The sequence below is a fragment of the Mauremys reevesii genome, linkage group 2 (assembly GCF_016161935.1).
Source record: "Mauremys reevesii isolate NIE-2019 linkage group 2, ASM1616193v1, whole genome shotgun sequence".
NCBI classification, from domain to species: Eukaryota; Metazoa; Chordata; order Testudines; family Geoemydidae; genus Mauremys; species Mauremys reevesii.
Window position 1 is genome coordinate 40,172,953 of NC_052624.1, and position 27,134 is coordinate 40,200,086.

At 41.1% G+C, this 27,134-nt stretch overlaps 1 protein-coding gene across 2 annotated transcripts; it reads left to right on the forward strand.

Annotated features, from left to right (window-relative positions):
- Positions 1-258: 258 nt before the first annotated feature.
- Positions 259-22,188, forward strand: HACD1 (3-hydroxyacyl-CoA dehydratase 1). Of its 2 annotated transcripts, none has more exons than XM_039524658.1 (7): positions 259-528; positions 6,434-6,551; positions 7,762-7,780; positions 7,864-7,952; positions 11,058-11,179; positions 13,910-14,088; positions 18,600-22,188. In XM_039524658.1, the coding sequence occupies exons 1-7, from the start codon at positions 401-403 to the stop codon at positions 18,680-18,682; spliced, it is 738 nt and encodes a 245-aa protein (XP_039380592.1). In that variant the 5' UTR covers positions 259-400; the 3' UTR covers positions 18,683-22,188. The 2 variants fall into 2 exon arrangements, with proteins under 2 accessions (XP_039380592.1, XP_039380593.1); XM_039524659.1 differs by having other exon boundaries at positions 7,870-7,952.
- Positions 22,189-27,134: the final 4,946 nt, after the last annotated feature.

Below are 27,134 nucleotides of genomic sequence, written 5' to 3' on the forward strand. Positions count from 1 at the left end.
CCAGGGCAGGAGCACCCACAGGGAAAATGTGTATTTTGGGAGTGTATTTTGTGGTGGCAACTTAGAGTGTGTGTGTAAAAATGTCTGATCTCAAGTCGGGGAAACCAGCCTAGGAACCGCGCGGCGCAGCAATCGCCTTAGGGTGAGGGGGGCCGGCAGCCTCTCTCCACGCAGTCCGGCGAGATGGGCTGGGAGAGGCGCGGGGGGACCACGTGTGACCGGAGGAGCCCCTGGAGGAGCCGGCGACACCATGTGAGCCGCTGGCCGGGGCCGGCAGGAGCCCGCCGTGAAGACAGATGGGGTGAGAGAGAGTCAGCTCCAGCTGTCAGCGCGGCTTCAGCCCTGCCCCCGCCCGCGCCCCTCCTCCGCCGCGCGTCTCCCCCCCGGCCTCAGGCAAACCATGGCGTCCAGCGAGGAGGACGGGGCCGGCAGCGGCTCGCTGGAGGAGAAGGAGAAGGGCAGGAAGAGGCGCCTGGGCGCGTTGGCCACAGCTTGGCTCATCGGCTACAACATCGCCATGACCGCCGGGTGCGTGCCGGGGAGCAATGCGGGTGCAGTGTCATACAGCGGGCAGGCACGGCGGGGCGAGCGGGAGCGGGCTGCGGACAGGTGGCGGCCTGGCGACCGGGGGCTAGGGGCGGAAAGACTCGGGGAGGGGGGGTCTGGTCTGGCAGAGGGGGCTGCCTGCGGGGCTAGCCCTCGCCCGCCTGGCATTTCCTAATACGGTGCAGCGGTGCAGCCGCGAGCGCGTCATCTCGCAGCCCGGAGGGGAGGTTAAGTATAGCCTGAGCCAGGAATGCCGGGCGGGGCTGCCGGGGCAGGGGGCTCCCCTTGGCGTAAGTCACTGCGGCCGCCCCTGCACGCTGAGCCGGCTCCGCGCAGAGACTGGAGGGACCTCGTGGAGGGGACTTGGTCCCCGCCCCCTGCCGCCTCCTGCCTGGGCTCCCTGCGCTGGAGCTGCTGGCTGCAGCCGGCTCCCCGCTCTGAGCAGGGCTTGGCGGGGTGGGCACACCGCAGCAGGCTGACTGCCAGCTGGGGCACTGTAGGGCAGGGCTGCCTGGGGAGGGGGGGAAAGTGGGGCAATTTGCCCCCACGAGAATATAGTATTCTATAGTATTGCTACCTTTTTTATGGAAGGGGCCCCCAAAATTGCTTTGCCCCAGGCCCCCTGAATCCTCTGGGAAGCCCTGCTGCACGGTCCAAAGAGCCTTGGCAGACTTGGGGTCTCAAGCTGCTTCTGAAGGCTTCCGGAGGGGTTGTGAAGTGGCTGTAAGCGCATTGTTATAGCAGGATTCCTCATTTTCCTCCCACGCCAAGGGAGGGGACAATGTGGTACAGCCTGCCCAAAGTTTCTAAATAGCTTTGGTTCAAATTCTTGCTTTGGAGAGCACTTAGGAGACAGGCAACGTATATTAATTTGTTACATCTGCCATGTTAAGAGTAACGTGCAAGAAATGACAACTATTACACTGAAAAACCATCTTGGCTTCAGTCTAAGCAGTATCATTGATAAATATTTAACTGATATTGAAACAGTATTTTAAGACATTAGTTTCCTTCTTCCAGCTCCATCTTGGTCTCCCAACTTGCTGCTCTACAAATAACAGTCTCTCAGTATTGAAAACAGAGGTTACAGATCAAATTCAACCCTGACATAAGCAGACAAAACTCAGTGGATTTGTACCCACTTGCCAAAGTTGAATTTGGCTCCATATGTCATTTCAGTTTTTGTCCTCAATTCAGCTACAGGTAGGGCTATTCCAATTTGAATGCATTGGGGTGGAACTGTTGTTAAGCCCAGGAGTGCATTTAAACTGATGCCCAGTGTTACAATGGATTCTTTTGAGAAAATGTGGTATTGGTATTGAATGATTGTACTGAGTTTTTATGTTAAGGGAATTCTGGCTTATATTTAAGTGATTGATGTATGTATTTTCATTCCTTTTAAAGATTTGTCATGTTAGTAGTTTTCATAATATACTTAAAGTAAACTGATTTAATTTTCTGTTGAAAGGCTGAAAAATTGTCAGACTCTCACAAATTTTAATACTTAGGGTAATTCAACATTGAAACATTTTACAGAGGGAATTGTTGAAGTCAGGCATGGGGCTTTATGAAGTTATATTTGTGTCGGCTTTAATTAGTGTTTTTATTCGTTGTTTATAATCTTTGCTAGTTTGGAATTGCTAGGGAATACAATGAGGAAACATAACAGTCCACCCCTTGCTTTGTTGTTGTTCATTGTTCAGGAGCACTGGGCTCCTGCCACAGACTTTTAAGGTGGAAACATTCATTTTAGTTGTGATCCCTGCGAGTGCTGAAGCCCCACATCTCCCATCAAAGCCCCTGGTAGTTGAGAGCCACCAGCACTTGTAAAAGTGGGCCCTTTGTTTCTTGATAGGAAAAAGAAGAAAGACAAACATTTCATCATCTTTTCAAACCGATAAAGTACAGTAGATACTCTTAAGGGAACACTGAAGGGTAATACTAGTACTGGCAAGTTTATTCACTCTGCAAGACAGTGCTTGTTAAACCAGGGTATTCCTAGAATTTTATTAACAATAATTGTGCTAACTCCTCTTTCTAATATGGGATTACATTTTGTCATTTGTACTGGTAAATGCATAGGTGCAGATGTTCAAAAGCAAAAATGGCAGGTAGGTGCCCAAGTTCCATTGAAAGTCAATGGAATTAGGCCCGTAACTGTCCTTTAGGCCTCCGAAAGCCTCCCTCAGGGGAATTTATCTTGTAGGATAGTTTCTGTTTCATACTGAATGCTTGTCTGATGTTGAGTGAAAGTTGCCATTTTTCTGTATGCAATACAAAGGCCCATATGGGACCAAAAAAAAAAAAAAACAGGTTGCAAGCTGAAGACCAAATAAAATGGTCTGTGGAAGTGCTTGTTTAAAGAATAACTTGTCTAAGCAAGAGACCTACCAACTTTTTGTTTTGTTTTGTTTTATTAAGTTAGATAAGACATTTCATGTTCCCTTTTTGTTGCAAAATGAGATTCAGGGAACCTTTTTGGTTTATATTTATTGCCTTTTTGGTCAGATAATATGGCTTCTCAGGGTACCTCTTACGTAAAGATACTGCTGTCACTTGCCATATTGCCAACCATATAAAAATCCATTATAATTCTCTTCTGACACATACTTTACTATAAAACACAAAACGTTTGGAACCCAGGACAGCCTTATTGTGAAGGCAACATGTATTGATGAAGTTAAAATAATCCACTGATTTCAGCAGTGGCTGGAGACTACCTCTAATTTTATACTCTACAAACATTTACTCAGATTTTACATTAGGCATAAAAAACCTAAATAATATCTGTGGGTGTTGTTTAACTGGCACTTATGTTTCATTCTTAGGACAGGAAGTGGAATTCACCCTGTGCCCCAGCATTATGGAACCTTGGTAGTTACACAACATACTGGGGAATAGATGTAGAATAGGCATGATGAGAGAATCCACATTTGCAGTGTATGGTGGAGCCTAGTTCAATGTGAGTTCCAGGGCTTGTCTACACTACTGTGTGGGGTTGATCTAAGATACGCAACTTCAGCTACATGAATAGCGTAGCTGAAGTCGCTGTACTTAGATCTACTTACCGTGGTGTCTTCACTGCAGTAAATCGACAGCTGGTACTCTCCCGTCGACTCCGCTTGTGCCTCTCATTCTGGTGGAGTACCGGAGTCAACGGGAGAGTGCTCAGCGGTCGATTTATTGTGTCTACACTAGACATGATAAATCGACCCCCACTGGATCGATTGCTGCCCACCTATCCAGCGGGTAGTGTAGACAAGCCCCCACATATTGAAAGAGAGACTTGGAGGTGGGAGAAGCTATTGTCACAGGGTGTACCTATCCAGTAGTGTCCCCTTCTGGCCAAGAGTGGAGCTGTAGGTGCTCTCAGACTCACTTTCCCCTAATGTCATTAATAAGGTCACCGAGGCTTTACATGGCTTTCTGAAGGTTCTAGTTTATTAAAGACCCAATAAAAATACCAGCAAGCCCTCACCCCAGCATCTTATCTGGGAAGCAGAGTCAGTCTCAGTTTATCAATTCCCACCTGAGTCCACCACTCTCCTCCAACAGGATTCTCTCAGTTCAGGTCCCTTCTCCAGAGTCAAGCCTCTTGACAATTGCTGGGAAGAATTCTTTCCTAGAGCCAGAGGAGGGTGTGCAGAGATTTGTCAGCAGTAGCCCTCCTCTAGGGAAGCACACAGTTCCTGGCAGGCTGGCCCTTCTGCCACTCTTTAGAATTCCCTACCCCTATGAGCACACCTTCCAGGTCCCCTGCTCTGGTGAATTCTTCTGCCCTCAAAAGCTTCCTGTCTCAAGGATCCACCTCAGCTGATCCCTGGTAATGCTTTATCAAGCTCATTAGCTAATTAGCTACCAGCTAGCCACCTAGAGATTTAATTCCTTCCAGATGTGTCTGACTTGGCTTTTCTTTACAGGAGCCTGTAGGCAGGTCCCTGAGGCTCCTAAAAGGGCTACTGAGTCCCCTGCTAAGTGGCCACACAACTTCATGTAAGCAATATTTAGGGAATGCAGCCCCTATTCCCGGCAGGCTTCCTGCAGCTCCCATTGGCCAGGAATGGCAAACCGCGACCAATGGGAGCTGCGGGGGGCATGCCTGCGGACAGTTTTTTGATTATAGGTCATGCTGCTTCAGTGCTAAGGGGAACATGCTATTAGATAGGAATCTTTCAGACATTACTTTAACACAAGTCAGTGTCTAGTTCTCCAGCTAGAAATGAAAATCACTTATGTTTGAAGAATAGGGAATAATCCCAATGGTTTGGCCATTATGTCTCCTCGCTGGCATTGGCTACTGTCGGGAGACAGGACACTGGGCTAGATGGACCTTTTATCTGATCCAGTATGGCTTATGATCTTTATGATCTTTTATGATCTTTAACATACAAACTACAGCCAGGCACACACTGGCTGCTATTTTTGACTGGATTATCCATGCACAATACATGTAGACAACTTCGATAACACTCAAAGAAAGAGCAACACTAAATAAAAGCAAACTATTTCTCGCTAGTATTGTTTTATAGACACTTGTCCCCAGACGCCTTCCGTGCAACAGAATTGGTACTTCTTAACTGAGATACTATATCCAGTACAACTGTTCATAAGCCCAGTGCTTAGGTTTCCACCTATGAGGTTTTCAGCTTCTCTAAATCAAATCTGGTATGTCGAGATCAAGCTCAGTCAACGTAAACAAAACGTCTCGCAGCCCACCAGCGAATTACCCTGGAGGGCCACATGCCAAAGGTTGCCGACCCCTGCCTTAGGTTATTTAAAATTTATTTTAGCTCAGATTTGTTTTATCTCAATAAAGAAAGCTTTAATTTGACTAACAATTATTATTGCTTTCTTTATTTGAACAACAGCAGAATGTATATTTAAAAAAACCCCATCTACTCTTAATATCAGTACATGATTACCAAGATGTCAGTTCCAGAACTAACCACTTTGGCCAAAATTTTTAAAAGTGACTAGTGATTCTGGATGCCTGGTTTTTTAGTGCCCAACTTCAGACACTTTAAATTGGCCTGATTTTCAGAGGATGGGTATACAACACTTTCTGAAAATTGGACCCCTTTATTGGTGTCTCAAGATGGACACCCACAAACTGAGGCACTCAGAATCACTAGTTGCTTTTGCCAGTCTTGCCTTTAAGTCCTTATGCACCAGTCCTTCAAAGAGCTTTGTGTGGGTAGAACCCCACTCTCAGGGATCCCCTTGCACAGAGCTCCTTGCAGGATTGAGACCAAGTTTGGAAATGTTGGCCATAGTGCTTTCTTTTCAATGTTTTAAGAAAACAAAATACATATATTCAAATAATTTTTTTAAATTTCATGTAAATTTTTCAGTTTCCTAACACTATGGAATTATGATAAGCAATTGGGGATTTGAAATTATATTGGAAAAAGCCGCATAGTCTAGACTAGAACCATTACACTGATTTGTTCAGAGGTTTTCCAGTTGGGGACAACTGCTGGTATACGGAAAGTGGCTGGCACCTGAAGTTGGCGCCTTTTTTTTTTTTAACATGCTAAGTCATGTTAAAAACAGCTAAAATATGTGAATGAATACTCTTTGAATAATAGAGATATGGTCCATACTATGGAAAAGAGAACACCTTATCTGTGTAACACAGAGGGCTCTTTGCAAAGAGAAGCAAGGCATTCTCTCTATACTTTTCCACAAAGTAGGGTACAGGAGCTAAATAGTTAATTGATTTTGCTATATTTTAAATTATATTTTCAATCTCTTTTTAAACAACACCAGTAGAAAATCAAAGTTCTTCTTCAAATATTTGAGATGAAAGTAATGTAATGAATAATTTAGATACCTTGGTGTTCTTAGAATTCTCATTTGAAAATTATCCATTCTCTTTCTTTTCTAGGTGGCTGGTATTGGCTATTGCCATGGCACGGTTTTACATGCAGAAAGGAACATACAAAGGCTTATACAAAACTATTCAAAAGACACTTAAATTTTTCCAGACATTTGCTGTGCTTGAGGTAAATTTTTAAATGCTACACATTGCTTGAGAAAATATTTACCTTCAGGAACCCCCCCCCCCCTTCATTAAAATAGCGTTAAGGATGAAAGAATATCTCAGAATTTCCAATGTTTCTAACTTCATTTATTTTTAAGGTGGTTTTTGGGGGGAAGCGGGAGGTTGGTTGAAGGGAATGGATACATATTGTAACATTAACTCTAGGCTACTAAATTATTTGCTTAGTATTTTTTTACATTTCAAAAATGCTTAAGAATTGCTCAGTGACAGATCTTGCAAGCCACACAGGGCTCCATTCCTTATGGACCCTATTCCTTTGCAGACACCCTGCCCTCCTCCACGGGTGATTGCTTCTCTCTCATTCCCCATACGGGACTCATTATCCCCCATATGGCTTTCTATCTTTTGCTCCTTCCAGACTGGACTCACATGCCCCATACGCTTTTCTACCAATCTTTCATTGAACCATGACTTTCCATAAAGGGGTTATGCAAATTTTGCAAAGCACTCTGGAGGCTGAGTGCACTTGGCAAAGCATGCATCAGACTGATATGGATTTATAATACATTCATCAAGTAGATGTATGTATATACTACATGTGCCTCATTTAACATATATGGTCATCTGTGTTTTGGTTTTTATATTATAATAATACCTTTACATTTCTAAGTAATTCTATCTGAACCCATCAACACTAGTCATAGATTTAATTAGCAAAAGAATTAATAAAATGTCTTCTGAAATGAACAACAAAGAAAATTTTAAAATCCTTATGTATCTGAAACACCTTATGTATCTTGCTTTAAATTTTCCAGAAGAATTCTGATCTGGATAAGATGTTGCATGTGAAACTGAGGTTTGGTTTTGAAGCTGAAGAGCAAGGTGTGTGTATGTATATGAAAATCAGTCTTATGTAAAAGTTCCTTTGGTAAGCAAGTCAGTCTTGTTTCAGTGGTATTACAAATCAAGGGCCTGATCCTGTGAGGAGTAAAGCACAAGAATTCAGGGTACTTGGCACCTCACAGAATTTGGCCGTAAGATCTTTATTTTTGCTGCCGTTAAAGTCGATGAAAGTGTAGTCTGAATAAGGTGTAAAGGACCAAGGGTAAGCTTAGATTTATGTTAACAGCAGCAATGTCTTTGTTTATGCTGCAAACAGTAAAATGATTTTAAATGAGTGACTTTTAATTTATACTTATTTTTATTGACAGGTAGTCCACTGTGCAGTTGGTGAGTCTTTTGCTTTTAATGTCTCACTTAACTGATTACAAACATGAATTATGGGACATAGATAACGTATTTCTCTTTTTAAGGAATAGTTCGCACCTCTGTGCTTGTGACTGGGGTCCAAGTGAGTTCAAGAATCTTCATGGTGTGGTTTATAACACACAGTATAAAACAGGTGGGTTCATAAGCAAATTCTGTTTTACTCTTTACAGGAAGGGCTCATTATTAATACAAAGCTCATTTTAGCAGGAAATGTTATTTAACAAGTAATAAGATCTGGCAAATGCTCCATATAGGGGGCTCTCACAAACTTCAATCAGAGTTCTGCAGGTAGAGAACCTACAGGATCAAGCCTGTCGTTCAGGGGTGGGCAAACCTTTTGGCCCGAGGGCCACATCTGGGTATGGAAATTGTATGGGGGGCCATGAATGCTCACGAAACTGAGTGTTGGGGTAGGGGAGGGGTTGAGGGCTCTGGAGTGGGGCCAGAAATGAGGAGTTCGGGGTGCGGGAAGGGGCATCCGGACTGGGGTAGGGGTTGGGGTGCAGGGGTGTGTGTGTGAGGGCTCCAGCTGGGGATGAGGGGTTCGGAGGGCAGGAGGGGGATCAAGGCTGGGGCCGGGGGTCAAGGGTACAGGATCCTGGCAGCGCTTATCTCAAGCAGCTCCCAGAAGCAGCGGCATGTCCCACCTCCGTCTCCTACGTGGTTCCCGGCCAATGGGAGCTGCAGGGGCAGCATGCGGAGTCCCCTGGCTGCCCCTACATGTAGGAACCGGAGGGGGGGACATGCCGTTGCTTCTGGGAGCCGCACGGAGCCATGGCACGCGCGGAGTAGGGCAAGCCCCCAATCCCGCTCCCCGGCTGGAGCACCGGAGCAGGGCCAGCCCCGAACCCCGCTGTCTGGCAGGAACTCAAGGGCAAGATTAAAACGTCTGAAGGGCTGGATTCGGCCCCCGGGCCGTAGTTTGCCCACCCCTGCTATAGTTTACAGTTGCTTACACACAGGATGCTGGTAAATGCCATTGGAGAGGGACAACAGAGACATATTGGGTTGCTGCCAGGTTTGATCTGTCTGTTAAGCAAGATCAAAGGCTAGAGCTTCTGTTCATCAACAAATGTACCATACTGTCAACCATTCCACTTGGAAAAAGAACTTCAATTAGCATGTGTTGAATGTACATATGGAAATCATTCTTAAACTGAATGCATCTGGATAAACACTGTTGTGACATTTTACACTGGTGTTTTCTTTGTAGTTTGTATTAAATCCTTTCTCCAAATTTTTTAAATTAATATTATGTTAATATTATATGTTCACAGCATGCCACTGTAATAGACTGTCATTAAAAAAAACAAACCTCCCAGCATATGAAAATTACTCAACTTCCCCCTGAAAGTGTTATTTATGTGGTTGGTTATAGGTTTTAATGTAGATTCTGTTGTTTTGTTAGCCTGAGGAAAAATGGTCCAAGGAATCTATGATTCTCGTAATGAATGGACTAGGACTTTTAGTTTGTCTGAATTTTATTTACTTTGCAGGGCTTGAAATTCCTATTCTCTAAAGATAAATATTGAATAGTGGATCCCAACTTTTGGGTCTGTGCTCCTATGTGCGTGACTTGGGTCGAACTTTTTTTAACTCAAGATGCTGAGCCTTTAAACTTTCTCACCAGCAGGTGGCACATGCCTAACTGCTGATGAGATATAAAAGCCAGCCAGGAACTGCTTCCATTGTCAATTCCCTTTTTATCTGTTCATAGAAGAGAGCTCTCTTATACACTTTGTTTCCTTTACCTCCCTTTTTATTTGTAATACCAAGTAGGTTTATCTTAAATTTTTTTTAAAGCTAAGTGCGTGCTGTTTTGCTTTTAGAAGAAATGAAAAAATGTTTAAGAAGTAGGGTGAACAGATGTCCTGATTTTATAGGGAAAGTCCCGATTTTGGGGTCTTTTTCTTATATAGGCTCCTATTACCCCCTCACCCCCTGTCCCAATCTTTCACATTTGCTGTCTGGTCACCCTATCAAGAAGTGAACCATTTGTTGGTTACATTGAACGAGGAGATTGAGGCTAGGGCATATATCACTGATTCTCGTCATTCTACTTTTATGTGGAACGGACTAAACCTTGTCCACCCAGCTCTTTGTTTCACTTGATTTCAGTACAGTAGGTCAAACTACATTAAAAAATCCCCATATCTAAACGTCTGAATGAATGAATGTCTCATTGTTATTTCTTTGCATGCCTGAACATTCAGGGTCATGTGAGGGGATATGTAGTTAGAGGCCTGTTAGTGATGATAGCCAGCCTCAGAACTCACTACTTGTCCAGGAGATTTGCGAGGCAACCACATGGAATTCTCTACATCAGGGGTCGGCAACCTGCGGCAAGCGTGCCAAACATGGCACGCGAGCCGATTTTGAGCGGCATGCAGCCGCCTGCCGCAGTTCTGGCCCCCAGCCACACTCAGCCCCACCGCTCTCCCCTGCGGGGGCAGGAGGCAGAAGCTTGGTTCTGTGGCAACCAAGCTTCCTTCTCCACCGCTGCTTCCCCCAGAGTGGTGCTTTCCTGCCCCGCCCCCTCTCCTTCCCTGCGCCAATCAGCTGATGGCCCTAGCGAGGGGGAGGGATGAAGAGCAGCAGCGTGCAGACAGTTCCCTAGAGGGGACAGAGAGAGGTAGGGATGGAGCCATGGGGAAGGGGGTGGAACAGGGCATATCTCTTCCAGCCCCCTGTCCTGAGCAGCTCAGGGACCCCGCGAGAGTTTTCCGGGGACCCTGGAGTGAGTGAAGGACCCAGCTCCAGGGGCCCCGAAAAAACTCTCATGGGGGCCCCTGCAGGACCTGGGGCAAATTGCCCCTCTTGTCCCCCCCTCTGGGCAGCCCTGGAAACATTATACATAGTATTTTGAGAAAAAGAAAGCGAGAGAGAATAAACACAAACAAATAGACCAATAATCAGAAGAAAGAGAGCAAATTAAAAGGGCAGATGCAGGGTAAACAAAAGAAGGAATTAAATCAACTAAATAGTTCGTGTTTTGATGTATTTACAATGGTTACAGTCACTTTGTACTGCAGTTAGCAAAATTTCAGTATGTTGGTGAATATCTGTAATAGAAAAGTTAACATGATGGTGACTACAGCTGCTGATTATTGATACCCAAGTTTTCCTTCTTCTCAAATCCTTAGTTCTTTTCCAAATGTCTTAAGTGGAAGCCTATTGCCGCTTGCATAGAAAATAAGTTTAAGGGTGAAGAAAATGTTGGTTCTTTATACTTTCACAGATCCAGAATGAGGAGAGCGTTATTCTTTTTCTGGTCGTTTGGACTGTGACAGAGATTACACGATATTCCTTCTACACATTCAACCTGCTCAACCATTTGCCATACTTCATTAAATGGGCCAGGTGGAGATGTCTTGCAGTTTAGTTTCTCACAGTTCTGTGCATGCTAATTTCATGCATGCTGAGCTAATACACAGGAGAACAGATGTGTGAGCTTTGGCTTTGTGTCAGAAGAATGCGGTTGGTTGCTTTGTTTATTTAGGAATATTGCCATTTGGTTTAAAATGTAAAGGATTTTTATTTTAGCTCAGATAATTGGATGTGATTTGTTTTTTAATTTCTGTGTTTGATAATTATTTTCATGTACTAGTCATCCCTTTGTTTTATGCTTGCAGGATTACCTTTTAACTTTTAGAAATTTAAGTTGCATTTTGAATACAATTTAAAATGTACTAAATTATCTTTTTTTTAAAAATGATCATACCATGTATCCTCTTACACTATGCAATAACGAAAAACAAAACCTTTTGTTGCCAGAAATCTAGTTGTTTACAAACGTAGGCCCAGATTCTACAAGGACTTACCCATAGACACTGTGAGTGCTGACTGTGATGGGACTACTCCAAGTGCATAAAGTTGAGCACATATATAAATCTTTGCAGGACTGGGGCCAGAGTGCCCACTCAGTCCTGTGAAGTTGCTGGGAGCTTTGGGCTCTGATCACCTTGCAGACTTTGTCCCTTATTCTGTATTCAGTTTATGATTTAATTAGAGGTTTTACAAAACCTTCGTTAACATTTTAACTAGCTTAGCACAAACAACAAGGGCATCTTTTTTTTTTTTTAGAAGTAACCTTGAAGTAAACAATACTTGAGTATGTTACTGTATGTGAAATACATTACTGATTGTGTTTAGGTGTGTTTAGGTTGGGTATTTACCATGAAGATTAACTGGATCAATTGCATCCTCTGTAATTATTGAATGAAAAGTAAATATATATACAGAATAGACTTTGCTTTTTATGAAGCAGATGAGTCTTTTTTTAAATTCATTATAGATTATTATTTGTCATATTTGTCCAAAAATATATTTTAATTTGTTCATCTATTTTGCTTTATTTTTGTTTTGTAGACAACACAGTTCTGATTCTTCTAATGCACTTCTTTGATATGGCTGATATTTATGTCCATTCTTATAACACATTGTCTTTCTGCTCGTACAGTATGTGGTAGGTTTTGGCATGTTTAAGACTAAATGGCAAACTTAAAAAAATAAACAGTTAAAGATCCCCTGTCTTTAATTGAATATATATTTAGGCTTTAAATTTAGAATCATATTTGAAAAATATCAAACTATCAGACACTCCCAATGCTTCCAAGTTAGAGGGTTTTTTCCATTCAAAATATAATAAGGCAGTAGGAAAAATAGCCATTCTGACAAAAGAGCCTTATACGTGTGTGAAATATACAGGAAAACAAACATTTGAAAATTAGTTCTGTCGCATATTTTACCAAGGATTGACATCAGGAATTGGGGGAAATTGATAGCTGGCACAAGTGGGCACAAATCCATTGGCTTATCTGAGTTGTGTCTTCTCTTCTCTCCCTGCCTCCCCCACCTCTTCCCCTCCTTTGAGTGTTGTCCTTTTTTGAATATATAGATATATATTGATACACACGTGCAAACCATAGTAAACTTCTATTTAATGCTTTGGGATCAGTAGCTTTTTATTTTGAATTATAAAAGCTTTGTCTTTCCCTATTAAATAGAATAAATACACCTACATTTTAATTCAGAATACCCCATTTTTTGGTTTGTTTCTGTTCTGCATATGGCCAAGTTGTATTTGGAGTTATGCCATCAGTTTCTTATTACATCTCACCTAGTCTGTTCTGTTTGATGTATGAGCCCTCTAAGCCCATCCATTTCTAGAGAGTTTCATATTCAGTTGCTGCCATTTTAAAACTCATCTGGTTTGGTCATAGAATGCATATTGTAAATTTATTTCAGACCCTGTGAGGCAGCTGTCATTGCTTTCTCCAGCCTGAACTCAAAAGGACAGTTCTTGATGAATGATTGCATCTGTATGCCTTACCTTGCATGAGAATTTTTCAAAACATTGCTGATTTTAGTTTCTTACTTTTCCACCATGTATGTAGCATATGGTATTCAAAGTAGTTGGCTTCTTTCAGTGCCTTTGCTTTATCATTTATTTGAAAGTTGGTCTGTTTGTTCTAAAATGGGTTCATTGAGTTATCTGGTCTCACGCACAGATGCTTTTGCATCAGTAATTCCCATTCATGTAAATGGCAGATGTAGTACATGGTTAGATTCCCCATATGACAATGGGAGGAACAGGCTTTTTAGGTATCTTAAGATTCCATTAACTTCAATAGAATTACAATGGGGAAGGGATGCACTTGGACCAGTGGCATGGGCTGTGACGAAGATATGTATTCCTACTTACTGTTGGTCCAGGCCTGCTCCCAGGCCAATCAGTGACACCAGGATCAGGCTCTATAAGTCAACCAAAACAAGATTATTGGATGGTACAACAGTTTTCCAACCTTTGACTCTTTATCTTTAACATTGGAAAAACATTAAAACATTTTGATATTACTGCAAACTAAATGTAAGGGCTTAAGGCCAGATCCTCATCTCGTATAAATCAACATAACTCTATTAAAGTCAGTGAAGCTGTGCTCATTTATACCAGCTGAGGGTCTGGCCCTTGGTTTTCTCTTGCAGGAAACTACTATAGTTCATTGCTGTGCCACTAATCGTCAAAAGAAGAAATGTTACAACAGGAATTTCTTTTAAAAAAAAATAATTCTTAGATTTGTTTTTCTTCAGATACAACTTTTTTATCATCTTGTATCCTGTTGGAGTTGCTGGTGAACTTCTAACTATTCATGCTGCATTACCTTATGTGAAGAAGACAGGCATCTTTTCATTGAGACTTCCCAACAAGTATAATGTCTCTTTTGACTACTACTACTTCCTTATTATTGTCATGGCCTCATATATACCATGTAAGTATTATTATACTTTAATAATACCAAGAACACAATAATACATTATGCAGCCATTCTCAAACTGTGGGTCAGGACCCCATTTTAATGGAGTCACTGGGGCTGGTGGTTAGACTTGCTGGGGCCAAAGCCCAAGCCCTGCCGCCTGAGGTCAAAGCCCAAAAGTTTCAGCTCTGGGGAGAGGCTCGGGCTTTGGCTTCAGCCCTGGGAGGCAGGATTCAGGTTATAGGCCCCCCGCCTGGGGCTGAATCCCTTGGGCTTGGGCTTAGACACCCCCCTCCCTCCCCTGCCCGGGGTGGCAGGGCTCCAGTGGGCTCAGGCTTCAATCCCCCTTCCTGGGGTCTTGTAATATTTTTTGTTGTCAGTAGGGGGTCTCAGTCCATTAATGGCTATTAGCCAGGATGAGTAAGAAATGGTGTCCCTAGCCTCTGTTTGTCAGAGGGTGGAGCTGGATGGCAGGAGAGAGATCACTTGATCATTACCTGTTAGGTTCACTCCCTCTGGGGTACCTGGCATTGGCCACTGTTAGCAGACAGGATACTGGGCTGGATGGACCTTTGATCTGACCAAGTATAGCCATTCTTATGTTCTTATGCAGTGCAATGAAGTCTAAGAATTATAGGCACAGCTCGCAGAGACGCCTGTAGTTAACAATGCCTAATACTTTACTTTATAGGACCTAGTTAGTTAAAATTTTGCCACACTTTAACTGCTTAGGCAGAAATTTTTCATGCTTGGTGTCTGACTCAGGTTGAATATATTTGGAAAGCTTCAGTGAAAATAGTTTAGCCATTTCCGAGAACAAGATTAGGGAGAAATAAGATTTGTTGCTTATGTTAAAAGAATCCTACTACCATTTTGTTGAGAAGCTCTAGCCCCTCCACTGTTTGGAGAAAGGACTTGAAATTTGGACTACGGTTGGTGTCAAGGATGTGCATTTTGCAATCCCCATGAAAATCCATCTAAAATTTGGCCTCTGAAAATCATGGTTTGCACATACTCAGTAAAGGTTTATTAGAGGTTAGCAGCAAAATTCTCTAAAAATTCCATCTGCACTGAGCATGTTGCACTACACTCCTACAGAACTTTGTTCCAACAACACTGAGCATGCTTCAGACCCGGGGAAGCAGGACGTTTGCTGCAGTTCCTCACTCCTGGGAGCCGCTATTGAATTGGACACATGAACTGATAGCAGAGAGACTGTCTCTCCTGTATTCTCAGAACCGAGAAGCTGTCTCAATCAAATGCAGAGAGATGAGGAGCAGCATGGGCATGGGGCAGACTCGGGAGGGATAGAAGCCGGGGGGGATAGGAACAGGTGAGATAGGGACAGGCTGGGGGCGGGGGGAGTTGAATGGGGAAGAAACAAAGGCAGGCTGGGAGTGGAGGCTTGGATAGGAGCAGAATAGGATAGATGCAGGGAGGACAGAGGCAGATGGGGATAGGTTGGGGAGGGTTATGCAAGGGGATAGGGCAGAAGGAGGATGTTGGAGATGACGGGCAGAAGGATCTGTGACCACTAGAACACACTGCCTTACAGAATTTGAACTGGGTCCTGAGCTTCCTGGGTCTCACTGTTTCTCTACTGTTCTGCAAATATATTGGAAACCCACTGGCAAACTCAGAATTTTAGACCAGTAAGCCCTACGACTGTGCTTGGCAAATTGGTTGAAATGATAATAACAAAACACCTGGAATATTGTGATTGATAGGCTCTAACCAGAATGCATTCTGTAAAATAAAATCACATCTCACTAATCTCTTAGAATTCTTTGAATGTGTCAGTAAACTAATGGATAAAGGAGCAGTGGTTGACATAACTTATTTTGAGTTCCAAAAGGCCTTTGACAAGGTTCCACACAAGAGGCTATTAAGGAAGCTACGTAATCACAGGGTGAGAGGCAAACTCATGTGAAGAGAGATTTAAAAGACTTGGATTGTTTACCTTAGTAAGGAGACAGATAAGAGGGGACATGATAAAAATATCTAAAATAACAAATGGTATAGAGAAGGGAGATTGGAAGTTTGTCTTCTCCCTGTCCCATAACAGAAGATCAAGGGAACATTCAGGGAAATCAAAAGGTGGGAAATTCAAAACTGATAATACTCTTTCACACAATGTGTAATTAAACTGTATCCAGAGTTATAATTAATTATAACAGAAATTGTGGACTTTTATAAATTTTATAATTAATTATAACAAAAATAAATCTTATGTTTCAAGGGTTAAGTCAGTGTTTAACTATTAAAGGTCAGGATGAGATCTAATGTGAATGACAGTTTATCCCACATCTACATAGTGTATGATTTTTACACCTGTCTCGGAAGCATCTGGTACTGGTCACTGGACAAGATAGACAGTGGGTCTGATTCACATTGGTAATTGCTACATTCCTATGTGTCTCATCCCTTTTTACTGTTTGTTGCAGCATTAGCTTAAGTGGCTGAGGTCTGTGCTATGAACCTTAAGATTTCAAGCCTGCTGATGACCCATGAAGGGATCAGTATGGTTCCCCATGAAGGAATTTTTGGTTTTTCAGTTTACTTTGTTTAAAATTAGGAAATTACACACAAAGAAACTAGATCTAGGTATACTTCATCCTGCCTCAGTCTGGGGGCTGGACTAGAAGACCTCTTGACAGGAGCAGCGCCAGGGTTTCTGGCACCCTAGGCAGAATTCGGGGGGCAGCATTTTGTGCGCTCCCCACGGGGCACGCGGGAGCTTCCAGTTCCGCTCCCATCGCACCGCTGAAGAAGGACCCTCCACTGAAATGCCGCAGGCGATAGCGGCAGTAATTGAGCTGCTCAATTGCCTGCCGCTGTTTTCCGCGGCACATCGGTAGAAGGTCCTTCTTCGACGGCACGACGGGAGCGGAACCGGAACCGGAAGCTCCCATGCGCCCCATGGGGAGCGCACAAAATGCTGAATCCTGGTGCCCTAGGCGACCTCCTAGGGTCGCCTAATGGAAGCGCTGGCCCTGCCTCTTGATCTCCCTTTAGCTCTACAGTTCTATGATTAAAATAACATTAAGATTGCAAAGTCAGGCATATGTATGCATATGGTGCATATGTATTATGATACAAGGTAAAAATTTCAAAAATCCCTGAGTGACATAGGTTCCTAGATCTCATTGAAAGTCAGGGGGCTTAGACTCCTAAGTACCTATGTCCCTTTTGAAAGTGGGACTTAGGGTCCTAAATCATGTAGATGATTTTGAAAATTGTACCCATAGTTTTTAATTACATATGACTTTTTCCCCACAGAAACCCCGTTTTATTCAATGCACAGGATGGATTGTGCTCTGGGTATGAATCAAGGATATGTGGTGAAGGAGACTGTTGTCTCTATGACCCTGCCTCATTTGTTGCAGAAGTTGGAAGGTGTGCAGTGAAGGAGGCAGGGGGTTGCAGGAAGAGAAAGGATAGTCTTGTGCTTAAAGAAGTTGAATGCTGCCCTAGATAGTTGGATTCTATCCCTGCCTATGCCACGGAGTTCTTATGTGATGCTGGGCAAGTCTGTTAAATGGAACTAGTTATGTGTTCCTCATTTTCTGGATGCCCTACCTGAGTCACCTATGGCCTGATATGCATAGGTGTTGAGCACATACAGCTGTAACTGAAGTCAATTAAAGCTGTGCATCTATATAATAAGATTTCAACATTGTCACTCTCTGTGTCACTTTGAAGCCTAGAATGTGTGTTGAGTCAGTGGAATGATGGAAACAGCTACAAGCCTAGCTGTTAGTTCTTTTTGTTCAGAATATCTCCAGGTTCAGTCATCACTGGGATTCATTGCACCATCCAATTTTTATGTTCTCAGACATTTTCAGCATTTTTACATACACAACTTTACAAATTCCACCCATGTTATAGTCACTAGCTGAACTTGTAAAGTGCTCTAAGAAGAATGTTCAGGCTCTAGGCATCTCAAATTGAGCACCCAAAATTAATGGACACTTTTGGCCTTAACCTCTCTGTGGTGAGTCTCTTTGCTCCCATCTGTGAAGTGGGGGTAATAATACCACATGCCTGACAGGGGTGTTGTAAAGATAACTTCACAGGTATTAATGAATTTATCAGATACAACATTGATGAGCACCACGGAAAGACCTATAGGAGATGGAGGGTGGTGAAGTGGGTAGGATATTACAACAATTTCTGTAGGACAAGAGGGAGATAAGTTTGTATCCTCCTCCCAGTCCTGACCCATTGAGACCTTCCTCAGCACAGATCCTGGACCACATGGAAAGTCCACAGGGCCATGGAGGTTGCTGAGAAATCATTGACCCTACTTCCACAGCCAAAGGGTTGGAGAGAGATCCATGCACAGATCCCTACATGGATTTCGGTGGTGTGAACTGTCCCATCAGTGTTTAAGTCATAGTTTGCCATAATAAGCAACCCAGTGTTACTTGCTCCATCGCTGTAATTTTTCCTCAGCTGAATAGTCTACAGTTAGAAATGTATTTTCCCTTTTTTCCTCTAATTTGTTTGTTTATTCTTTGATCAAGTGTTTCCACAACTCTACTTTCATATGCTGTGGCAGAGAAGAAAGGTACTTCATGGAGAAGTGATTGTAGAAAAGGACGATTAACCCAACTCTTGTAACCACGGTGCTGTTTACAGAATAATAAGAAATGGAAACAGAACATTTCATGTGATCCTTTTGAGTCCAAGTTTTAAATCATGGAACAAGAATAAATGGCTGTGCATGAAATAACATGGATTGTATTGTTTTGTAAATTCAGTATGTCTTCAGACTTTGCTTTACTTTTGATTCTTTTATTTCATTGGTTGGTTGTTTCCTCAGACAAACTATTTTCTTCCCTTTTTTTTTAAATATAGACAAATTGAGGGAGGAGATAGAAAGCAATTTGGCAAGCTATTCTATTACAGAACTTCTTGTGGTCATTACGGAAAAAAAAACAGTTGATGAACATTATTGGAAGTATTCTGAAAAATAGATCATTCAAAATTAGGTAATTTATTTTTTTCATAGGACAGGTGGCTTAAATTGTGTCCTTTCTTATTATTTTGAAAACACTAATCTTTGTCAATGTTCAGAACTGAGAGTTGAGTGTCTCTTGAACCTTATGAGAACACGCCATTAAAAGTAGTCAGTCCAGACTAAAGCTAGGGTTATAATTACTTAGGGTCTGACTCAGCTGCCCTTACATTAAGTAGTATCTTCCTTCACAATTATCCTTTTGAAACTTCTAGAATCAAGTTCAGCATCAGTAAGCGTAGTAAAATTGGACCCTTCATTAGGCCTGAGACTTGGCATGGGAGAAGTGGTCCATGCTAGCAGGTTCAGGTGCAGGATCAAGGCCTGGGAGTGCTGCAACCTTTTACTTGCAGGATCACATCTTAGCATAATAGAATAAGCTTTTAAAAGAGCTGAACTCTAGATTCTCTGTGCAGATTTAGAGTAGTGTACTTAAGTTTGCTACTACTTGATGCCCAGCTATAGCTGATGAGGTGGCCCAGGTTTATTTTGTCCTGGTGAATTGATTACCAGTTTATTCTGTATTCTAGAGTTAGGGAAAATGGGGGGGGGGGGGGGGTTGAGAAGTAAATATGGAAGTACATGTGGAAACTGCAGCTACGGGAAAGTATTTTATTTCTTACAATTAATCAAATGGGATAAAAATGGAAGGTTTAAAAATACTTTAAAATACTGTCTTGACATGTAAATTGTATTTTGAATCAGCCCGTTATGCACTTTTAATTGCTCCTTCTGTTAATTGTTCCATCTTCTTTATAATGTAATCAAGGAACAGTTTTGGATCTGGTCCTATTTAACATCTTTAATAATCTAGAAGAGGAACATGTTAATGAAAATCACAGATAATGCTAAACTGAAGATGTTATAAACACCAGCATGGAGAGAGGAGTTATATAATGGATCTTACAGAGGTTAGAAATCTGGGCAGGAATTTAAAGCCATAAAGTTGGAAGAGACCTGAAGTGAGAGTGGACCACAGATTAAATGTCATTTGCAATATGATGTGGCAGTGAAAAAGATCAGTGCAATTTTGGGTTGCATATGCTGAAGTGTCATGTCGTGGAGCAGGGAGATGTGATTGTCCCTCTTCAGGGACTTTGCTGAGTCCACATCTGGAATACCATATTAAGTTCTGGGTACCTCAAAAGCAGTAAGCTTTAGGCAAACTGTAGAAAGTTCAGAAAACAGCAACAAAAATAATGAATGGACATGAGTAAGAGGTAGGAAAGATTGACTTAAAAGCATTAAATATGTACAGCTTGGTTACGGGGAAAATATTTGAGAAGGAAAAGGAATTATTAACATGGTACTAGGAGTTGAAACTAGGAGTCAGGGGAAATTAAGAAATGGAAAATATAAAATGAATACTAGGAAAAAGATCCTGACCATGAGATTTATTAAGTTACTGAATAATATTCCAAGGCCCGTGCTGGCAGCTCCTTTTCTTGGGAAACGTAAAGCCCAACTTGTTGGAATACTAGAAAACATATTGTAGGAAACAATCTTGCTTTGACAGCGGATGGGGCTAGATAACCTAAAAGGTGGTTTCCGTTTCTAACTTCTATGATTATATACTGTAACTATTAAAAAGAGTTGGAAATGTGTTTCCTGATGTGACTAACAAGTCTTTTTTTATATCCTTAAGATGCAATTTTATGTCTTAGCCTTCCCATATTTACACATCTCAACATTACATGTAAACTAACTTCCTTTTCAATTATTGGTGTATAGAGGGCTTGAGATGGAATAATAGTTTTTCTGACAATTTGAAAACTGAATATTCTTGGTTTGTTTTAAAACAGTGTATTGATCCAAGGTGCTATGTTAACTTATTAAAATACATTTTTATGCAGCTGAAATGATTTAATGTATTAAAATATATATAACATATTTACAGTCTTGAGTCACATAATGTTTATACATGCTACCTGTTTAGACTAAAAGTTTTATTTGTTAAATGTGTTTTGCATAAAAAGTGCTTCAAATACGAATTGTTCTGATAAATTTAACTCAGCTTGCACTCTGTTCCATATAAAACACCCAGGCAGCTTCTGAGCACGTATTTCTCAATGAGCAGGCAGAAGGATCTCATGGAATTTGAATTAATTAATAAGGTCAGGTTGTGTTCAATGGTAAAATTTAGTATCCTTTTAATGGGGTTTGAGCTTACTTAAGACTATGACTATTGATCTATTTGAAATTAAGTGAATATTCCAAGGGCCTGATCCTGCAACTCTTACTCAAATGAGTTTGTCCTTTGATTACAATTTGAAGGGCTGATCTCCAGTGCAGTATTATTCATCCAGGGGAGGAGCGGGGTTGTATGTGTGTGGGTTGAACATATTGTCATACAAGATGCAAATTGATATTCTTTTATACATGCAAAATGACTTAATACAATACCATTCATTACCATTCAGATTTTTGGCTTGCACAAAGCAGCAATGTACTAGTCCTGAATAAGTAATACATGAACAAGAAAAAACGTAAAGGTGGTTTACAATTGCAGTTGAATCTTGTTAAACTGACATCAATAAACTGCAGCCTCAAGCTGAAAATAACTCTTCGGGTCTGTGTTACTGAAGGCCAGACCAGTGAGATTTTGGTGTGGACTAAGGCAGGCAAGGACAAGCTCCTTGTGAAAATTATATTGCATTTTTTTTCTCTCTCTTTTTTTTAAATCTTTCACTGAATTTTTGACTCAGCTCTAATTAATATATTTTAAATTGATGTCTTCTGTTAGCAAGTAAGAACTGTGAGTGAAGTCCTCGCCCCACTGAAGTCAAAGATTGAAAGCCCCATTGACTTCAGTCAGGCCAGTATTTCAGTCTGTGTGTTTTACTTAAACATTAGCATAGCATCATATTTATAACATAATGAAATAGTGAACTAACTTATTCCATGCTATATACAATTGGCATTAAAAACAAGCGTGAATTTTTTATGGTGCATTCTGTTTCCAATCTGAATTTGGCACATTTGTCCATCTTTGTAATCTTCACTGCAGTAGTCAAAAATGTTTTAAATTACTGAGAACCTCTTTATTGTGATAGCTTAGGAATATATCCCAGCATTAAAGTCTTTGACATTTTCATATTGTATCTAATAAACTGTTCATGTGAATGTCAGATCTTGCATCATGCTATTCTGGTGTCTTATTGAAGGTGCTAATATCCGGTGTGATCCTGTATTGTTTATTTGTGAGAAGGCCTTTATTCATATGAGTAATCCCATTGATTTCAGGACTTGGCCCTTAATGCCTAAAGGCCTCATCCTGAGATCAGAGCAAAACCCATAGAAAAGGGCATGGGACTGAGATGGTATCAGCCCTAACTGCCCAAGATGGCGAATGTGGGCCATTGTGAAGAACAGTTGACACAGTTCATTTCTTCAGCTCTTGCTCTATACAGCGTCTTAGAACATGGCTGTGTTGGCTACGCTGAGTCTAAAACACAATCCCTATCCTCTCCATGGAGAGCTGTGGGGACCAGTTTGGGAGATCTCCAGGCACAAAGGGGAAGCAGAATCGCCTTGCATGGCTTCTGTGCTCCACTGTACCCTGCCTAAGGCTTCATGAGCATGAATTTCTCCCAGGAGCCGGTTCTGTAAGAGCAATAATGTGCCAACACTTCTGTATCATGCTACTGTGTATAATACAGTTCAATATTAATAGCCTTAGAGAACTTGTGCAACATGCTTCTGCTAATTCCCATTAAATAACATTAATCACACATGACCAGTTACTTAGTTCTCTTTGTGTTAATTAATAAGCTGCAGTGCTCATTTCACAGGAGAACATGTGGAAGGCTTTTCTGTGACCAAAGGGAACACACTTCTTTCTGTCTAGAACATAAATATGTAAATGTTAAATCTAGGAATTGCCATTGCTCTGCCTATGATGCTTAGATTCTTCATAGTAGTTGACCTAAGTCATGAGTGACACTTTCTGATTTTATTGTAAACTGATGAAATCTACAACCTAAACGTGGCATGTGCATAGGCCAGTTCTGGTGAACAGAGCTCTAGCTCAACTGTTAGGGGAAAAAAGGAGGAACTAATGTTAAGAGCTTATAAATGGGGATTTTTAACTAGGAATACTTGGAGTAAGTGTGCTGGACTGAACAAGAGGGCTTTGTAAAAGTGAGAATTTCAGATGGACAAATTGACTGCAGTTAATCCTGGAGAATTAGTAAAGGTATGTTTCAGAAAGACAATGTTGTAAGCCTTTTATAAATTCAAATTTGTTTTATAATTTATATTTTAAAATGTGCTTACAGATATATTATTTATTATGAAACAGTTTACAGGTCAAGTCCACACTACATACCCACTTTTTTGTATGGATACAGTACTGTGACCTCTTAAAATGTGTTCAACTATTTTTATTATAATTAAAATTAAATTTAAGGAAGTAATTGACATTTCTGCAAAGTGGTTGATAGTGTGGTTTCTTTAATAACTTTATTGTGGTATTGTTAGTGTGTGCTTAGCCACAATGCCCTGAAAGCAGCAAGTTAAAATTTTGCAAGGAGATCTCTCTCAAACACACTTGCAAGATCGGGGGAGCCTTAGTAGTGAACTGCATGCAGGTGCAGTGGTGTAAGGGCCTGACATTGCAAGGTGCTCATACCTCCTGAGAGATCTTGAGGGCCTTAAGCTCCGATTGAATTCAATGGGAGTGGAAGATGTCTAGCACCTCTGAGGGTGATCAGCATTTTTTATTATCAGATTCGAAAAGCCTGATCCTGTGAACTCTGGGACTATACAGATAGTCCCACTAGCTCCTTAAAAGCTTGATCCTGGGTGGTACTAATTACCTCTTATAAGATGCTGAGAGCCCTCAATTAAACATGGCACTGGGTATAATCCTAAGAGGTGCTTAGCACATATAACTCCAAATGACATCCACAAAGTCAGTGGCAATTTTGAATGCTTGCCACCTGTCAGGATTAGACCCTAGACTGGTAGCTTTTGGGAACACTCAAAATGTACCATAATCCATTTGTCATGTTATGTCAACCAAAATATTATGTGGTCTGGCTTATTCACAGTCGTCTTGCTTCTTCATTCATTCTTGTTCATATTTTTTCTTTCCAGTTGCTTGCTTTGTACAAATGTAAGCACAGTCCAACTTGTCAAATCATTTCATGTAGAAAATGTATTTAAAGATCCATCAAAATGTAAATGTAATGCAGTTGCTCATTTATTTATTAAAATTTACCGCCCTACACATTCTCAAATGGTGTATCATATTAATAATGTATACAGATGGACTTATGAAGTGAATCATATAAAATATTGACCTTTTAATAAAATAAAATAGTTCATAGTGTTTATATGCAAAGATTTGTGGCGATAAAGCTGCAAGTGTTTCTTTTAGATTTTATCTAAAGTGCTAATATTGTAGCTATTAAACAGAAACTATACAAACAATTAAAAGCCCTGTATTATAAAGTGTTGTCCATAGTAATTTGGATGTCTATTTGTGATTTTGCAGCATATAGATGACCTAAGGAGGTCAGTTCATGCAACTGTACATTTCAGAGGGTTACAGGAGGTTGGTACGCAAATACAAATATTATGTTTCCATAACCAGGATTACTGCACAAGTTCACCTTGAGATCTTAACTAAAATATATTACAGCACAGAATTTGGCACCACCCACTCTTCACAAAATATATATTGTTTAAAATAGATGTTGGTCCTAAATGATTGAGATATAAAGAGAAAAACCCAGCTACTCAATATTGGTTTATTTTTTCTTGAGGAGCAGGTAAAACTTCTCAGAACTGATACAATTATACAATATCTTCCTTCATCGCCTGTATGTAGGCAAAATATTATGACAATGATCTTGAAATAGGGCCCAGTCTTGTGAGGTGTTGAGCACTGTTAGTAAGGGGCTGAGCATTTTCAGTGTCTAGTGACTTCAAATGAGAGTTGAGGGTATTCAGCACCTTGAAGGAATGGATCCTCTGCCTCCCAAACACCAACCTTTCCAGTCATAAACATTTAATGGAACCAACACTACATTGTCATGAAAATTCTCTTTCATTTAAAATTGACAGCTGCAAATTTAATTAGAGGAAGTTTTAAATGTATTGAGACTAGCTACATACAATAGCTGATTCCTTAGCTGAACCAATACCACTGACCTTACAGCTTTGAGGATGGAACATGTAACTGAAGATTTCACACTGACTTCACTGGAATCAGACCATAATTTGTTTTGATTCCCAGGTCTAGAAGTTGTAAACCAAGAGTATTGGTTTGATACAAAATTCTGATACGCAGATAATCAAGTATATAATGGGATTAATTCAGCAAGATGATCAGGTGGCCTATCTTTCTACTGAAAGATACAGGACAGAATTATTTTAATTTTGAGCTGAGGGGAGGGCAGGAACAATCCAATTCCTATAAAAGTTAATTGAAGACCATCCACTGGTTTTAATGGCAGTTAGCTGGGACATAGAAATTCAAGCAGCCTGTTTTGTGTGTTCATTACACAGTGGGCCCAAAAAGGTAGAATCTTGATTGTAATGCCACTCTCACCCAATTTGAATCCTAATCACTGGTGTCATAGAAACTCTACATGTCTGTATTTTTTATTTTTAACAATGACACATCCCATTAAAAATAGGAAGGGTAGATCAAACCTCACAGCTGCTTTGACGTTCCCAACTTGGAATGCTGCTGTCAGGGAACATCTTTGATTTTCACATGTCGGCTCTTGGTGACCTACGCTCATGCCATGCTAAGGGAATGGCATTTTACCTTCCTTTAAGGGGTTATTCCAGATTCAATAGAACAAAGTACAGATGACAAGCAAGAACAGGTTCAGATGGGCATACTATTTAACACGCCAAACATCTTGTCTTCTATATTCTCAAGAGAATACATGGTGTATTATCAAATGTATGTGCCTCTTCATTTATTACATGTGATGGCATTATATAGTAGAATAGCCACTCAAATGGTGGAGGAAACAGACTGAGCATTTAAGGGTGCAAAATACAAATTATATCATAAACTATTCCTCGGAAGCCCATTAAGATTTGCATCAAACTCATTCACAAAAGAGCCATGAGAGTGGAGCTCAGAACACACACTATTCATCTGCAATGAGAGACACTCAGCAAGCTGAAAGCAAATATAGTAACCTCATTTGGCCTCTATTTGGAATTTAGCCACTTTTCATGTGCTAAAAAGCCTAAATATTTCTTTGCAGTAGGTTTAACATGAGAATTTTTTTCTGGCAGCATTTGCCCTTATTGTGTAGGACACAGAAGATAAATCACCTTACACTTAGGCTATGTCTACACTACAGCCTGGGTCGGCAGAACATATGTCACACAGGAGTGTGAATATTCTACCCTCCCGAGCAACGTAAGTTACAGCAACGTAAGCGCTCGTGTGCACAGCGCTATGTCGGTGGGAGAGCTTCTGCTGACATAGCTTATGCCACTCGTGGAGGTGGGTTTTTTATGCTGATAGGAGAGAGGTCTCCCGTTGGTATAGAGCATCTTCACCAGATTTGCTTCAGCAGCGCAGCTGTATCAGTATGCTGTACATATAGACATGGCCAGATTCCGGGTAAGGATAGAAACAAAGAGATTGCCAGAGCAAGCTGGGACCATCATACTCCAGATTCTAGAACTTCCTGTTATTTGAGCTTTTCCAGGCTTTTGAAAGACCTTCCATTCTCTCCTGTCAATGCTTGCTTAATCAACATTAATCCATAACATTGCACAGACAATAATTAAGTATGAGCTAATTCAAAATGTTCTGACCTGACTCTCAGAACATACATGGGTTCCAATGTAATCAAAACATTTTATAAAATTGTGAATTACTGTAAAACATTTGTGCATGTCAGTTTTGCTCAGAAAAAAATACCCCTTTCTTACCAGTGTAGACAAATATACATGTCTGTGGCCTTCCTTCAAGCAGATTAATGCTTTGGACTTGTTTCTCAACAGCTATTCTTCCCAAAGAGAATGTACTTGGGGACATGACCTGAATAACAAAAAATCACCA

Excerpts from the sequence above, each read along its gene's own strand:
- HACD1 (XM_039524658.1), top strand. The coding sequence starts at position 401 with ATGGCGTCCAGCGAGGAGGACGGGGCCGGCAGCGGCTCGCTGGAGGAG. Across the intron at positions 529-6,433 it reads AACATCGCCATGACCGCCGG|GTGGCTGGTATTGGCTATTG; the intron begins GTGCGTGCCGGG and ends TTTCTTTTCTAG. Across the intron at positions 11,180-13,909 it reads TACTTCATTAAATGGGCCAG|ATACAACTTTTTTATCATCT; the intron begins GTGGAGATGTCT and ends GTTTTTCTTCAG.